The sequence below is a fragment of the Marmota marmota genome, unplaced genomic scaffold (assembly GCF_001458135.2).
Source record: "Marmota marmota marmota unplaced genomic scaffold, marMar, whole genome shotgun sequence".
Classification (NCBI taxonomy): domain Eukaryota; kingdom Metazoa; phylum Chordata; class Mammalia; order Rodentia; family Sciuridae; genus Marmota; species Marmota marmota.
In genome coordinates, this window is record NW_026000211.1 from 10,028,470 (window position 1) to 10,043,423 (window position 14,954).

At 36.8% G+C, this 14,954-nt stretch overlaps 1 protein-coding gene across 8 annotated transcripts in view; it reads left to right on the plus strand.

The window, feature by feature from the left end:
- Positions 1-14,954, plus strand: part of Fat1 (FAT atypical cadherin 1) — a 125,049-nt gene that overhangs the window by 14,623 nt on the left and 95,472 nt on the right. For all 8 annotated transcript variants that reach the window (XM_048791840.1, XM_048791836.1, XM_048791834.1 and 5 more), the window contains one exon: positions 1,380-4,665. In XM_048791840.1, coding sequence (XP_048647797.1) covers positions 1,398-4,665 — 3,268 coding nt within the window. In that variant the 5' untranslated portion in view covers positions 1,380-1,397. The remainder of the gene's footprint in view (positions 1-1,379; positions 4,666-14,954) is intronic.

The following is a 14,954-nucleotide window of genomic DNA, read 5'->3' on the forward strand; positions in this document are numbered from 1 at the left end:
CAATTAATTGATTCAGTGGCAATTAAACTTCTAATTGTTTTAAGTATATCAGATCTTTTTTTTTTTTTTTCTCCTAATGAAATGACTAATGGGGCAAAGTTGGCAGTAGCTGAGTTCAGATACTACAAATTAATGTTCCCATACTTATTTCAGCCCAGCTGGTAAACTAGCCTTCCAGTCTGCTTCTTTCACTTTGGTAGCCCTGACATTTTGTGAATATTAATTTGGAACTAACTTTGCAAGGATTCAGTGCTGTCCTCTATTCAGTGCTGGGTGGGATGTGAAACTGCATTGATTTATAAGATGAATTTGTTGGCATGATAGAACAGTGCCATTGTCTGAAAGTATTGAAAATATTATCTGAAAATATTGTCCTGTTTCTCTGGCCAGATTTCAGCCCAGTAGAGTTAGCCTACCTTCTTGTTAGAGGCAACTTTTTCTTATAAATTTCCTTCTTTCCTTCCCAGGTCACCTTCTGACCCTCTTTCAGTTCCTGACACCTTGCTACATTGATTTGACCCTTCATTTGTGTTAACTTTGAGTTAGCTTTTGTATGTGTATATCTTGTCTTTTAATGGAGGCCCCCTGGGTAATAGGTAGGTCAGTGTCTTGAAGATTGTAGACATTATGAGCAACTGGTTGTTGACATCAGTGGTGATAAAATATTGATGCTGTTGGTGAGATTTGCTTTGCTAACTGTGACTGATATCTAACTACTGAATTCTAGAATTCAGATTGTTAACTGACCTTTTTTGAGTGCTCATGTTAGTGTTTCAGAAATTACTTCGGCTTGATGATATGATTTAAAAAATACATTTAAATAGTTAAATATGTTAAATGAGACAGTAAAACCTTGTTTTGTGTAGGGAGTGAACTTAATCATTCTTATAAAGAAATAATATAATTTCAGGATAAATTTTGAAATGGGATTACCAGCTATCATTATGGAAGATCACGGAAAGCCACTGTTGGATTTTTTCCCCTAAGTCATTAGAATCTTTGCATGCTCACCGTACTGCAGTAACATTAAGTTTGCAAGCATTTTTAGCGTTCAATTAATTGTATGAACTAAATGTAAAAAATATTTATTCACCTTTCTCTTTAACAATTGCTTATGTTTACTTTAAATATTTTAAATATAAAATTTAATTGTTATGGTTGTCAGACTTCAGTGTTTATTATGGTTTTATCAAATATGAAAAATAGGATTTTGAGCCATAAAAAGATTGTTATCAAACAGTAATTCTATACTTTTTGAAAGAATATTGATACCCACTGAAAAACAGGAAAATAATATCCCAGTTTAAAGCAATTTACATTGTTTTTTTGCTTGTTTTATTTCTTAAAGTCATAATTCTTATTTTTTTCTTCTATTTTAGGTTCCTGAGAGTTAAACAATGGGGAGACATTTGGCCTTGCTTCTGCTTCTGCTTCTCCTTCTCCAACATTTTGGAGACAGTGATGGAAGCCAAAGACTTGAACATCCTCCTCCTCTACAGTTTACACATTTCCAGTACAATGTCACTGTGCACGAGAATTCTGCAGCTAAAACCTATGTTGGGCATCCTGTGAAGATGGGTATTTACATTACAAATCCACTGTGGGAATTAAGGTACAAAATTGTCTCAGGAGACAACGAAAACCTGTTCAAAGCTGAGGAATACATTCTTGGAGATTTTTGCTTTCTAAGAATAAGGACCAAAGGAGGAAACACAGCTATTCTTAACAGAGAAGTGAAAGACCATTACACATTGATAGTCAAAGCAGTTGAAAAAAATACTAATGTTGAAGCACGAACAAAGGTCAGGGTTCAAGTGCTGGATACAAATGACTTGAGACCATTGTTCTCACCCACCTCATACAGTGTTTCCCTACCTGAAAATACAGCTATAAGGACCAGTATTGCCCGAGTCAGTGCCACAGATGCAGACATAGGAACCAATGGAGAATTTTATTACAGTTTTAAAGACCGAACTGACATGTTTGCTATTCACCCAACCAGTGGCACCGTAGTTTTAACTGGTAGACTTGATTACGTAGAGACTCAGCTCTATGAGCTGGAGATCCTTGCTGTGGACCGAGGAATGAAGTTGTATGGTAGCAGTGGTATCAGCAGCATGGCCAAGCTAACAGTTCATGTGGAACAGGCCAACGAATGTGCTCCTGTGATAACAGCAGTGACATTGTCACCATCAGAACTGGACAAGGACCCGACATATGCAATTGTAACTGTGGATGACTGTGATCAGGGTGCCAATGGGGAAATCGCTTCTTTAAGCATTGTGGCAGGTGACTTCCTTCAACAGTTTAGAACAGTGAGATCCTCTCCAGGAAGTAAAGAGTATAAAATCAAAGCTCTTAATGGCATTGATTGGGATAGTCATCCTTCTGGCTACAATCTGACTCTACAGGCTAAAGATAAGGGAACTCCTCCACAGTTCTCTTCAGTAAAAGTAATTCATGTGACTTCTCCACACTTTAAAGCTGGGCCAGTCAGGTTTGAAAAGGATATTTACAGAGCAGAAATAAGTGAATTTGCTCCTCCCAATACACCTGTGGTCATGGTAAAAGCCGTTCCTAGTTATCCCCATTTGAGGTATGTTTTTAAAAGTACACCTGGAAAAGCTAAATTCAGTTTAAATCATAACACTGGTCTCATTTCCATTTTAGAACCAATTAAAAGACAGCAGACATCCCATTTTGAACTTGAAGTAACAACAAGTGACAGAAAAGCCTCCACAAAAGTCTTGGTTAAAGTCTTAGGTACAAATAGCAATCCCCCTGAATTTACCCAGACAGCCTACAAAGCATCCTTTGATGAGAACGCACCCATTGGTACTACTGTCATGAGGGTGAGCGCCATAGACCCTGATGAGGGTGAGAATGGATACGTGACTTACAGTATTGCAAATCTAAATCATGTGCCATTTGTGATTGATCATTTTGCTGGTGCCGTGAGTACTTCAGAAAACCTGGACTACGAACTGATGCCTCGGGTTTATACCTTAAGAATTCGAGCATCGGACTGGGGCTTGCCATACCGTCGGGAAGTTGAAGTCCTTGCTACTATTACTCTCAACAACTTGAATGACAACACACCTTTGTTTGAGAAAATAAATTGTGAAGGAACAATTCCCAGAGATCTAGGTGTGGGGGAGCAAATAACTACCGTGTCTGCTATAGATGCTGATGAACTTCAGTTGGTACGGTATCAGATTGAAGCTGGGAATGAACTAGATTTGTTTGGCTTAAACCCCAACTCTGGGGTATTGTCATTAAAGCAGTCACTCATGGATGGTTTAGGTGCAAAGGTATCTTTTCACAGTTTGAGAATTACAGCTACAGATGGAGAAAATTTTGCCACCCCATTATATATCAACATAACTGTGGCTGCCAGTCGCAAGCCAGTAAACTTGCAGTGTGAAGAGACTGGTGTTGCCAAAATGCTGGCAGAGAAACTCCTGCAGGCAAATAAGTTGCACGGTCAGGGGGAGGTCGAGGATATTTTCTTTGATTCTCACTCCGTCAATGCTCATGTCCCACAGTTTAGGAGTACTCTTCCGGCTGGTATTGAGGTAAAGGAAAACCATCCTGTGGGTTCCAGCATAATTTTCATGAATGCTACTGACCTTGACTCTGGCTTCAATGGAAAATTGGTATATGCCATTTCTGGAGGAAATGAGGATAGTTGCTTCATCATTGACATGGAAACAGGAATGCTGAAAATTTTATCTCCACTTGATCGTGAAACAACAGACAGATACACATTGAATATTACTGTTTTTGACCTTGGTATACCACAGAAGGCAGCTTGGCGTCTTCTGGATATCATTGTTCTGGATGCCAATGATAATCCACCTGAATTTTTACAGGAGAGCTATTTTGTTGAAGTGAGTGAAGACAAAGAGATAAATAGTGAAATCATCCAGGTTGAAGCTACTGATAAAGATCTAGGCCCCAATGGACATGTGACATACTCTATTCTTACAGATACTGATAAGTTTTCAATTGACAGCACAACTGGTGTGGTTAAAATTATACACCCTTTGGATCGTGAACTACAGCATGTGCATTACTTAAAGATTGAAGCCAGGGATCAAGCCAAAGAAGAGCCCCAGTTGTTTTCCACTGTGCTTTTGAAAGTCTCACTAGAAGATGTTAATGACAACCCACCTAAGTTCATTCCACCTAATTACCGTGTGAAAGTTCGAGAGGATCTGCCAGAAGGAACGATAATCATGTGGTTAGAAGCCTACGATCCTGACTTAGGTCAATCTAGTCAAGTGAGATACAGTCTTATGGACCATGGAGAAGGACACTTTGATGTGGATAAACTCAGTGGAGCAGTTAGAATTGTGCAACAGTTGGACTTTGAGAAGAAGCAAGTGTACAATCTCACGGTGAGGGCCAAAGACAAAGGAAAGCCAGTTTCTCTGTCTTCCACTTGCTATGTGGAAATTGAGGTAATTGATGTGAATGAGAACTTACATCCTCCAGTGTTTTCCAGCTTTGTGGAAAAGGGTGCAGTGAAAGAAGATGTCCCTATTGGCTCATCGGTAATGACAGTGTCAGCTCATGATGAGGACACAGGAAGAGATGGGGAGATCCGATATTCCATTAGAGATGGTTCTGGTGTTGGTGTTTTCAAGATAGATGAAGAAACAGGTACATATGTTTTTATTACTGTGGTTTCTCATCCCTCCTATTTTTTTCACAGATGCCTTCGATAGATCCTTCACAATCCCCAGTTGATCTCTCTTAGGGCCCAGTATAGAAGTGCTTCTGAATGGTGTTGATCTGTTGTATGTAGATATAAGTCATGAAGATGGAACGAAGGACCCCAGATGATTAAATGGACATTAAGTGATTGAGAAAAAATTAAAACTGTTCCTACTGATACTCATCTCTAAGTTTGTACTCTCTATTATCAAAAATATCACTTTGGTTTTATTGTAACTTTGAGAAGCCCTTCAGAGGTTTTTCACACTCAGGTGTTCGAAGGCCCTATTTACAGCAACCACTAGCACCATCTGGCATGCCATCCAGAGGTGATTGCACAGCCTCCAACATTATGCAGTGCACACAGATTATGGGTTAGAACGTCTATAATATGATCTGGTTTACTTAGTACCTCCCCCAGGTTTTGTCTGAGAGGCAGATGTAGGGTAGTGGAATGTTGAAAAGACCTGTCTTGTAAGCCTGGCTCTTTCAGTTGTTTGTAACATATGATCTTGAATGAGAGAAATACTGCTTTAAACTAACTTTTCATCTGTAAGATGAAGACACTCAAAATTACTACAAGATTTATGTGATGATACAGCGAAATAACATGGGAAAGGTCTTAGTGTGTTAGGTTTATTAATTTTTTTTTTTGAAATGGTAGCAATGACTTTTTATGATACCATTTCACCTAGAATAGGGTTCTAAAACTAGGACCTCCAAGATGACCAGGTCATGTGAGTATATACTGTTTTGCATTATGTGCATACTTTCCTGGCTGCAAAGATATTATAGTTACAAGTCAACCTCCTTGATAGAGTGTGAGCCTTAATAAACTCATATGTTTCTATCTTCAACACTTAGCAAAGAGTGGCTGGCACATAGAAACTGTTAAATCAATGTCGAAAGAATAAATGAGTAAATTAATATTTTGGCTTTGAATGGCCTACCCTCTGAGCATGGTCATAGAAATAGAAGGAAACTGGGTAACTGTAGCACAAAATAGTGATAGGTGAGTTTTTTTAATCTCTTTCATTTTTCCTTTATAAATCTGTCCATTCTAAAAGAGAATTTGATGGTTACATTAAATCTTTATGTGTTCAGTAATACCATAAAAAAATAACAGAAGTATTTAGTTAGCACTTACCCAGTGTCCATATGAGAATCTAAAGATACAAAGCACAGGAAAATTTTAACTTCTCTTAGAAATAGTTATTTTGGAGGTTATAGTTTTTTTATTATGCTTTTATTAATTCCAGGGATTCTTTTGCTAATTGTATACCACTAGCATGTGTTAGATATATAGTAGATCTACAGATTATGTTCCTCACCTAAAAGTTTCACAGTTAATACAAGAGAAAGTAAGCATAAGCAGTAGTGTTTGGTAGTTATTTATCTGAAGAGTAGAATGCCTATTTTTTTTTTTTTTTTTTTAGTCATTGTTTTGTTATTACTGTCCAATATAAATTAGAATTTTTAGGTACATTGTCAACATAGAGAAATATCCAAAGTTAATAATTGAAGTTGAAACTATGACATGTTCTTTTTAATTTCTAAGAACACATATTCCTACTTTTTTTTCCTTCTCAAAGTAGATTTCAGAAAACCTATAAAGAACTCTTACAAATTAAAGTTGAATCAGAAAATAGAACCTGAATCTTAATTTACATCCTATTCGTGACTTAAATTATATGATTGCTGCCTTTTGGGGTTTTCTTTCAAATGAAAAGTATATTTTTATTGTTGCTTTTTAAGGAATCATTTCAAAAGTAGAATTTTTTTTTAACCTATAAATTAAGGAGTTGGGTTATTTTTACTACCATGGATTGAGGGGGGAGGAGCCAACCAAACAAGGCAGTGTCCTGAAATAGATTTGTGGTAGTTTTCAGAGCTGAAAGGCAGTGCCAGATTCTTCCACTGGTAATTTAGTGGGAAGGAGGAGGAGGTGTTAGGATTATGGGCCCTGTGGTTGGTAAAGGAATGAAAGACCGTTAGGCATTTATATAATGATATTTAAAGGTGAGAGAGAAGCTGGAAATTTCTAGGTCATTCTGTGATCCTAGTTTTACAGAGGAAAACAGTCATGTGTATGGTAGATTTATTTATATATGCCTTTTGAAATTGAATAAGTGATAAAATATATATTGGACTGGTATGCATTACAAGATTTTTTTTTTTCTGACAGTAGAATTATCAGCCCAAGTTATTTTAGAGATTCTTGGCCAGGGCAACTAGTAACATAATATTAAATTCCTTTAGGAAAAAAAATTAGTTTTATGCAGCAGGAATGAATGCTGAAATTAAGTAAGCTTTTTATGTTTTTCTTTCTTTCTTTTTTTTTTTTGTAGTTTAATTTCTAGGGCATTGTGGGAGTGTGGAGGAATGTCTTTCTAACCAGGAAAAGTAAGGGCAGTTTGGAAATACCAATGGGAACATCACAGAATGGGGGCACTCCATCTCAGTATGGATTGGTGTTGGCTTGGCTCAGGTCTGGTTAGCACTTTTCTAGAGCTTCACTCTTTTCATTGCCCACTTCCATTGGGCTCTCACTTTCTCCAACAGTGATGCATTTATTATTGGGCTGATTGATTTGGGCCTCTGCAGCACTCTTCTGACTCGGGGGACCAAAAACCTGTACACGTAACTATTTGCTTCTTGTCTTTGGCTTTAAACTCCTTGTGTTGGTTGAATACTATGACCAGGTTTTTGTAGTGGCTTAACTATTTCAACGTTGTCAAATGTGCGTATCTTTTATATCCTTTTTACAAAGCAGAGAATATATTCAAAAACTTGAACTTAGTTTTTACTATTTTTAAGATCTTTCTTCTTCTGTTTAAATCTGCTTAAATTTTGAAACATCACCTGAAAAGTAGTTTTTTAAAAAATGAAACGTCTACGGATTAACTCTGAATTTTTTACATATTTTGCTAATTGGCTTTATAGGGAGGTAACATGTAATCTCAGTGTGGGGGTAACAGTCATTTGCTCATCTGATAATCTCTTACTGTGTCATATGCTTTTTCTGGAGAGGCCTCTGGGGATTATTAATGAACTGTTCTGACAAATCTGTGCCCATGTGATTGCCCTTCCATTTGAGGTTTGGAAGGATAGAGCATTACATGAAAAATTATTTGGAAAGTCAGTTTTTGTTGGAGAGCCAATCTCTGCAGCTCTGATTAAGATTCTTTAAATTTCTCTGCTTAAAATCTACAGTAGAATTCTAAAGTAGATTTGACAAAAATACTTAGTGGAGTAGTTTTCTTGGAAGCATGTGTAATTTCACATTTAGGTTTTGGTTTGCTTAACTTAATAGTTCTCAGCATAATGATAATACTTCACCTCATTTTTACTTCACATAGGTTCTTGGTTGCTTTGTATGTTTCCAAGTCAAGCAGAATGGAATCTTGAGCATCCCTCATAGATTTGTGAAATAAATTCTGTTTATAGTCATTTTAACTGATGGGTATCCATCAAGTTAATAATTATTGGAGGACCCAGAAGAAGCTGCATCTTTTTGTTAATTTTTAAAACTAAGATAGTATATAGAAAAATGCTTATCCAAACATTTTTTTAAATTGTTAATGGAAAGATGTGTTGCAGCAGTGTTTAGGTGAGTCTCTTTCCCTGATGTGTATATGATAATGGGATGCTCACAGGTATGTTTTGCCTTCAGTCAGAAGTAGTATGGTTCTGTGTTTGGATGGTGGTATAATGCAATCCAGGAACAGTATTTTCTCCTTTGACTCTACTTATTTGGGGATGCCATGTTTTTCATTAAGATAAGAGCAGATATTTAAGCTTATTAACACTGGGTTACTCTTTAGGATTCTGATCATGGTTTCAGTATTGAAATTTACATGTGTTTCTATGGAAAGACTTAGAATGAGTTAATATGGAAGTATAGCTGTTGTGACAAGATAAATCACCATTCATGAAATATGGGAGGGCATATGAGGATTACATTTTTCTAAAGAGAAAATTGCTGTGTTCTCATTATGGGGGAAGTTTTAGTTTATCATTCCTGTATCACCAAAGATTGTCTTGTGGCCTTTCTTACAGTGGACACGGCATGAATGCAGTTGTATAGTGGAAACAGAAGGGAATTTCATTTCAGGCTTACCTGATTGCTAACCTCATTGAGAGGGAGAATGTTCTTGGAACCTCTGTCTTGTTTGGCAGATGTCTGAATATTTTTTGTTGTTTGGTTTTGAAAAATGTGTTTCCTAAAATAAAGTAGGATATTCTGCATACATCCTAGGACATATATTTTCCCCGCAGCCTGTTCTCTCATGACAGGAAATGGAATATAGCAGATACTAATGGGCCATGGATCATGACTGAAAACTCTGAGAATGGCTAAGAGCTGGGTGGCTGTTGGAAGTGTGGCCAGTTACGGTGTGAGCATTTCTCTCCATTGGGTCTAGAATTCCTGGCAGTATGAACTTAAATAGATACTGGTGGGAGGCCCAGTTAGGGAGTTAAGAAATTTGCTGGTGAAAGGGCTTTTGTATTGCTGTGTCCTCCCTTAAGTGGCAGCAGCTGCTGTCCTCTTTTTGTTGTTCTCCTAGGAAAGTTTAAAGAGAAAAGAAACTTACTTCTCAGCCACAGTGAGATTGAAAGTCAAGCTATGCAGAAATTTTCTGATAATATGCTCTTGCCATGTTCAGGAGTAAAAATCTGCTCTCGTGTGTGTGTGTGTGTGTGTGTGTGTGTGTGTGTTGAGGCAGAGCATAGTAATAATCTCTGCTGGGGAATCCTCCTCTGAAGCTGGAGGATTGTTAAGGTGAAAGAAGAATCTAATTTGAAATCTGAAGGAAATTCTATTTTGTTTTAAAAGAAAACAAGATCAGCTTTTCTTTAGTTTATATGATATTTTAAAAGTTGTTGCTTGGAGTACTGAGGGGCTAAATCTAGTTGGAAGGGAAGTTGGGATATAAACTGAACTGTGACTTGAGGTTGTATTATTGTGAAGCAGAAGATGGTGACGCTGTATAGTAGCTTTATATAATTCCAAAAGACTGTAGGAGCCAGGACCTGGAGGGTATAGGGTAGAAACAACTTACTTAAAACATGGTCTTTGGCCCTTGCTTTCAGTAGTAATCATAAGGGTGTTAAGTGTCAGTATAATAATAAACAACAGTCAGTTAACTGGCTCTTATATCCAGGTACTGTTCTAAGCACTCTATATGCATTAATTTATTTCTCACAACTACTAGATAGATACTGGATACTGCTATTCTTGTGTTTTAGTAAAGGAAACATTTGTACAGAGGTTGAATAACTTGCCCATGACCACTTGGATACTAAGCAGCAGAACTACATTTTATTGTCACTCATTCTTTTAAGAATGATTTAGAGAGCTGTAAAGAAGCCCATTTGAAAACTTCTAGTTGAATGGGACTCTGGGCTAAGCTGAGCAGGCTGGGTAGGAGATTTGAATTCTATATTTAAGACTTGGTCTTGAAAGTATCTTGAATCGAATCTTCTTACATTTTTTTTCCCCCTTAGAACCACATATTGCTATTTAGTTCATTTAAGAATAATAGGAGTTTAGAGCTCATAGAGGTGACTTTAACAATTCAAGATTATTTCATCAAAATGATTAGTAGTCAGTGAATAGTAGTGTAGGTAGTGAACTTCCCTGTCTAGTGAGTGTAGAGATGAACAAAGTGCCTTACCTGTGACGCTTTCATCAGTGAAAAGGCTTCCTGTGAGATGGATAGGATGTTAATTGTTCGGAGTTTTTTTCTTGTGGAAATGATGTTTTAGGTGGTTGTTAGAGTCCCAGCTAATCTTCACACCAGTTTAATCCCCAGGAAAGCTGAAGCTAGCCTAATTTATACTTCCCCTTTGAATTGAGTTCCTTGTAGTCTTTGTTCTCTTGCTTTGTCTTTCTGATGCCTTGACTTCTGCAGCTGTTCCCACCAGTCATCTGGTACACGGTAAGAAAGCCAGAGTGAATGTCAGTTCTCCCCATCCCTCTTGGTAGGAAACCCTTTTGTGTTCTAAGAAAGTTTAAGAATTATATATGTTCATAATTTGATGAGTAGCCTGTGTTGGTAGAGATTTAGCATTAAAGTCATACCTGATTTGTTTTTTCATTTGCCCATCTTACACAACTAAAAAAGTTGAATGGATTTTAAAACTTAGGTTTTTGTCCATGTTACACATTTTTCTTAACCATTTAGTTCCTATTGTTTTGACTACGGATTATTTTAGTTCATAAGGTTGAAATTGTTAAGCTTATATTATTTATTAATTGGTATTTTTCGTGTTAATAATGTTACTTTGAAGCTATCTTTATGCCATTTTTTAAAAAACCATGTTGGTTATAAATATTGCATGCTTGCCAAGCAAGACAGCACCCCAAAACACCTTTCATGTCTCTGTTATTAGGAGTAAATGGTCTTGGAAAGATTGCTTATTCAAGGACACATGCTTCTACTTGTTGAACTGGCAGTTGTCCAGTTTAACAGCAGTGTTGGAAAGTCTAGGAAATTGTTCACATGTATACTGGACAGACCAGTCTTATCAACTAGCTTACTTTGCCAGTTAAAGTATACCTTATCTCCTCAGGTTATCTGATACCGTTCTGAACCTGTTTTATTTCTCTGAGTGAACTAACCTGTTGAATGAGATTCCTTAGAATTGTCTTTTTTATGGTTGGGAGGGAGTCTACTATGGATAGACTTTAAACTTTAGACGCATTGATTTTTTAAAAAAACAGAAGTTACCCAGCTGTTTCAGTCAGTAATTCCTTAAGACTTCTATTTAGTTTGTGATAATTTTAACCAAATATATCTATATATATCTATATCTATCTATCTAGATAGATAGATATAAACACATACACACATATATATACATATATATGTAAAATATACATATTTTTTCAACCACTGGTGGTAAGCCTTTTCCCCCCGTAATCATTGGTTTGTAATTATAGTGAATTTTTACTGAGTACTTATTACTGTGTACTACTCTTATGATAAGCCTTTTACATTGACTGAATCCATGGATCATCAAGGCAATTCTTGAGTAAAATTAGATGTTCCTATACTTTGTTCACGTAGTTCAGGCCTATATTATAAAATACGACACGTAGTGGGCATTTGGGAGTGCACTGATTTGTGCCATTGAATTCCGAAATACTGTTTTTCCTTTTTAAATTAAATAGTGAAAGTAGAAATCGTTGTGGTTTCAAGTGTGATGCATTTGAGAGTATTCTGGTCCGAGATGATTCTGGAGTAAAGGTGTCCCACCTTTTGTGGATTTCTTCCTTCAGACTTTTCCGTTTCCCACTGAATGACTTGGTTCAGTGGTGGAGCCCGCAGGGCCCCAGTCAACTTGCCTGCCTCTTCCCGTTTAGTGAGTGTGTGCTGCCCTCCTCCGCTCTGCTCCCTTTCTGCCCTTTGCTTTAGTTGTGAGTCAGTTCCTGCCTTGTCCATTCTGTAGTCTCCGTGAGCCTCATTGTTTACCGATTTCCCTGCTTTTCAGTACTGTTGACCACATGATCAGCTCTTGTTATCACTTAAAATCCTGCTAAATAAAGCCATCTTTTTTTTTTTTTTTTTTTTTAATAACAGTACTGGGGATTGAACTCAGGGGCACTTTACCACTAAGCTATATCCCTAACCCTTTTTTATTTTTATTTTTTTCAAATTTTGAGACAGGGTCTCCCTAAGTTGCTTAGGGCCTTGCTAAGTTTCTGAGGCTGGTCTCAAACTTGTGATCCTCCAGCCTTAGCCTCCCACATAGGTGGGATTATAGGTGTATGCCACCATGCCAGCTTAAATAAAGCTTTCTTGACAAATGTACTATCTTTACTATCTTTTTACACACCTTTTTTTTTTTTTGGACAGTTCTTTTTCCTGTAGATTTGTCAATTCATTGTGGGTAGATTTTAAATCTTTTACTACTAACTTCATATATTAGGCATTCAGTAGATTTTCTGATAGGTGGCGTACTAAGCCATTGCTGTCTTTCTTGAGAAGGCTTTTCTTAGAAGTGAGGAGTCTTTGCTTCACTTTGTTCCAGGAAATGGTATGTGGACCAAAGTACTGTTGTTACGTATCTCTTTCATGTCTGTCTCCCTGACCTCAAGGACAGTCTAGCCTTAATCATCTCCCTGTACTTTTCTAAGCAGAGTGGCTGACATAGCAGTACAGTCATTTGTTCAACAAGCAAACCAAGTGTAACACATACTAATTGTAGTTGTAAAGATCAAGCAAAATTTCTCTACCAGTGCCATCCTGATACCACCTGTTTCTAGACCTCTAAAACAGTAGTTCTTCCATTTTTTTTTTTTTCCCTTCCTGGTACTGAGGATTAAATCCAGGGCTGCTTTACTATTGAGGTATATCCCCAATCCTCCCAGTCCTTTTTGTTTTTATTTTTTATTTTGAGACACGGTCTAAGTTGCTAAGACTAGCCTTGAACTTGGGATCCTCCTGCCTCAACCTTCTGAGTCTCTGGGATTAGAGGTGTGTGCCACCATGCTTGGATAAAACAGTAGTTTTAAATGTTTTTAGCATCACAGAAACTTTTTAGAGAATCCATTGGAATTATAGGTTTTTTTCTTCAGAGATTGAGTTGGTTTATAATACCAGGGTATTCACAAAGTGTTGAACTTCTATCAGTGTCCTTGGATCCCTGGCTTTAAGTCCCTCTGTTCTAGAGGTTCCCAGCGTTGCCTCCCCTCTTATACAGGGGACCAGTTAAGAGGGGTTAGGATAATGGTTAGAATGGTGATGACAGCAGAGATAACGAGAAGCATTAGTACAATGCTCTATATCGCCTCTGAACATTTTTGTACACATTATATGGCACTTAATCTAATATTATTATGCTTTTAATGCAGTAATTTTTAATTTGTTTTATATATGAGCTAGATAAAACTTTTTAATGGAAAAAATTACTTTTTCTGTGTATTTGTACACGATTGAAGAGAAATCCACTCAGGTGAGTTTTAGGTAAAGTAACTGCAGTTTTTCACATACCTGCTTTATAGAGGGCTCTGTCCCTCCATTGAGGTGTACAAGATACACAATTAGTATGGCTAAGTAATATAACAAATAATATGTTTTTGTCATATTTATTTTTTTAAGTGAAGCTACTCTCTGGGCCAGGATTCGATCTTTAGTTTTGCCAACTTACTGCGGAAACTCTGTTGCTTATACCAGAATTCCCTTCTTTATTAGGGTAAATAACCTGTCAGAAAACGAAGACTTCTAATAGTAAAGTTAACTTTCTTTATGGATTAAAGTTTTAGTTAAGTGGACTTTAAGTCAATATGTTTAAACCATGTTAGGTTTGTAGATAGCCCCCATTTTTGGTACTAAAGAAAAATTTAAAGAAGTAATGCTTATTTTGAAAGGTTAGTTCATTATTGGAGGAGCACTGAACAACCTTACAAGAAAGGCTAAGTCAAATTCAAATGTATGTGTGGCAGAAATGTTCTCACCTGTGGTTAACAGACATTAACACCCATCACTTTCAGGTAATGTTTTTTGACCTGAAAAAACACTCCCCACAAATTCTTAGAAGGTTTTCCACAATTCATTCGTAAGTACAGGTTTGCTTTTGGCTATTAATATTTTTGTTTGCCTTTTTAGCCTTAAAGTTGCTTGACATTAGGCTGTTTCAGACATGTTTTTCTCCTTCTGTATTTCTCTTACAGAAATACTTGGTGCATAATCAGTGATCAGTAAATACTCAGTGATGTTCATCTTTTGGTAAACCCAATAAAATGTAATATGATGTTTTTGTTTTCTGGATTTGTTGCTAAGCTAAAGGTGTTTGCATTTTTAAATGGAAAAAAAAAAAGAGTTGAGTTTGTTGGTTGAGGCAACAGAATAGAAATCAGGTATCTTAAAAAGAAATTAAAAACATTTTAAGTTGGGTGTGGTAGTAATACATACCTATAATCCCAGTGGCTAGGGAGTCTGAGGCAGGAGGATTGAGAGTTCAAAGCCATAGCAATTTAGCAAGCCCTAAGCAACTTGGTGAGACTCTGTCTCTAAATAAAATACAAAATAGGGCTAGGGATTTGGCTTTGTGGTTGAGTGCCCCTGAGTTCAATCCCTGGTGGCCCCCTCCCCCAAATAAAACACTTTTTAAAAAAGTGTTTTGTTTTTGTTTTTTGTTTTGTTTTAAATAGTATGATGGCCTCGTAGAAGAAGAAACCTGATTAGAAAATCATTAACATGAAGAATACTCTTTTTTTTTTTTTTTGG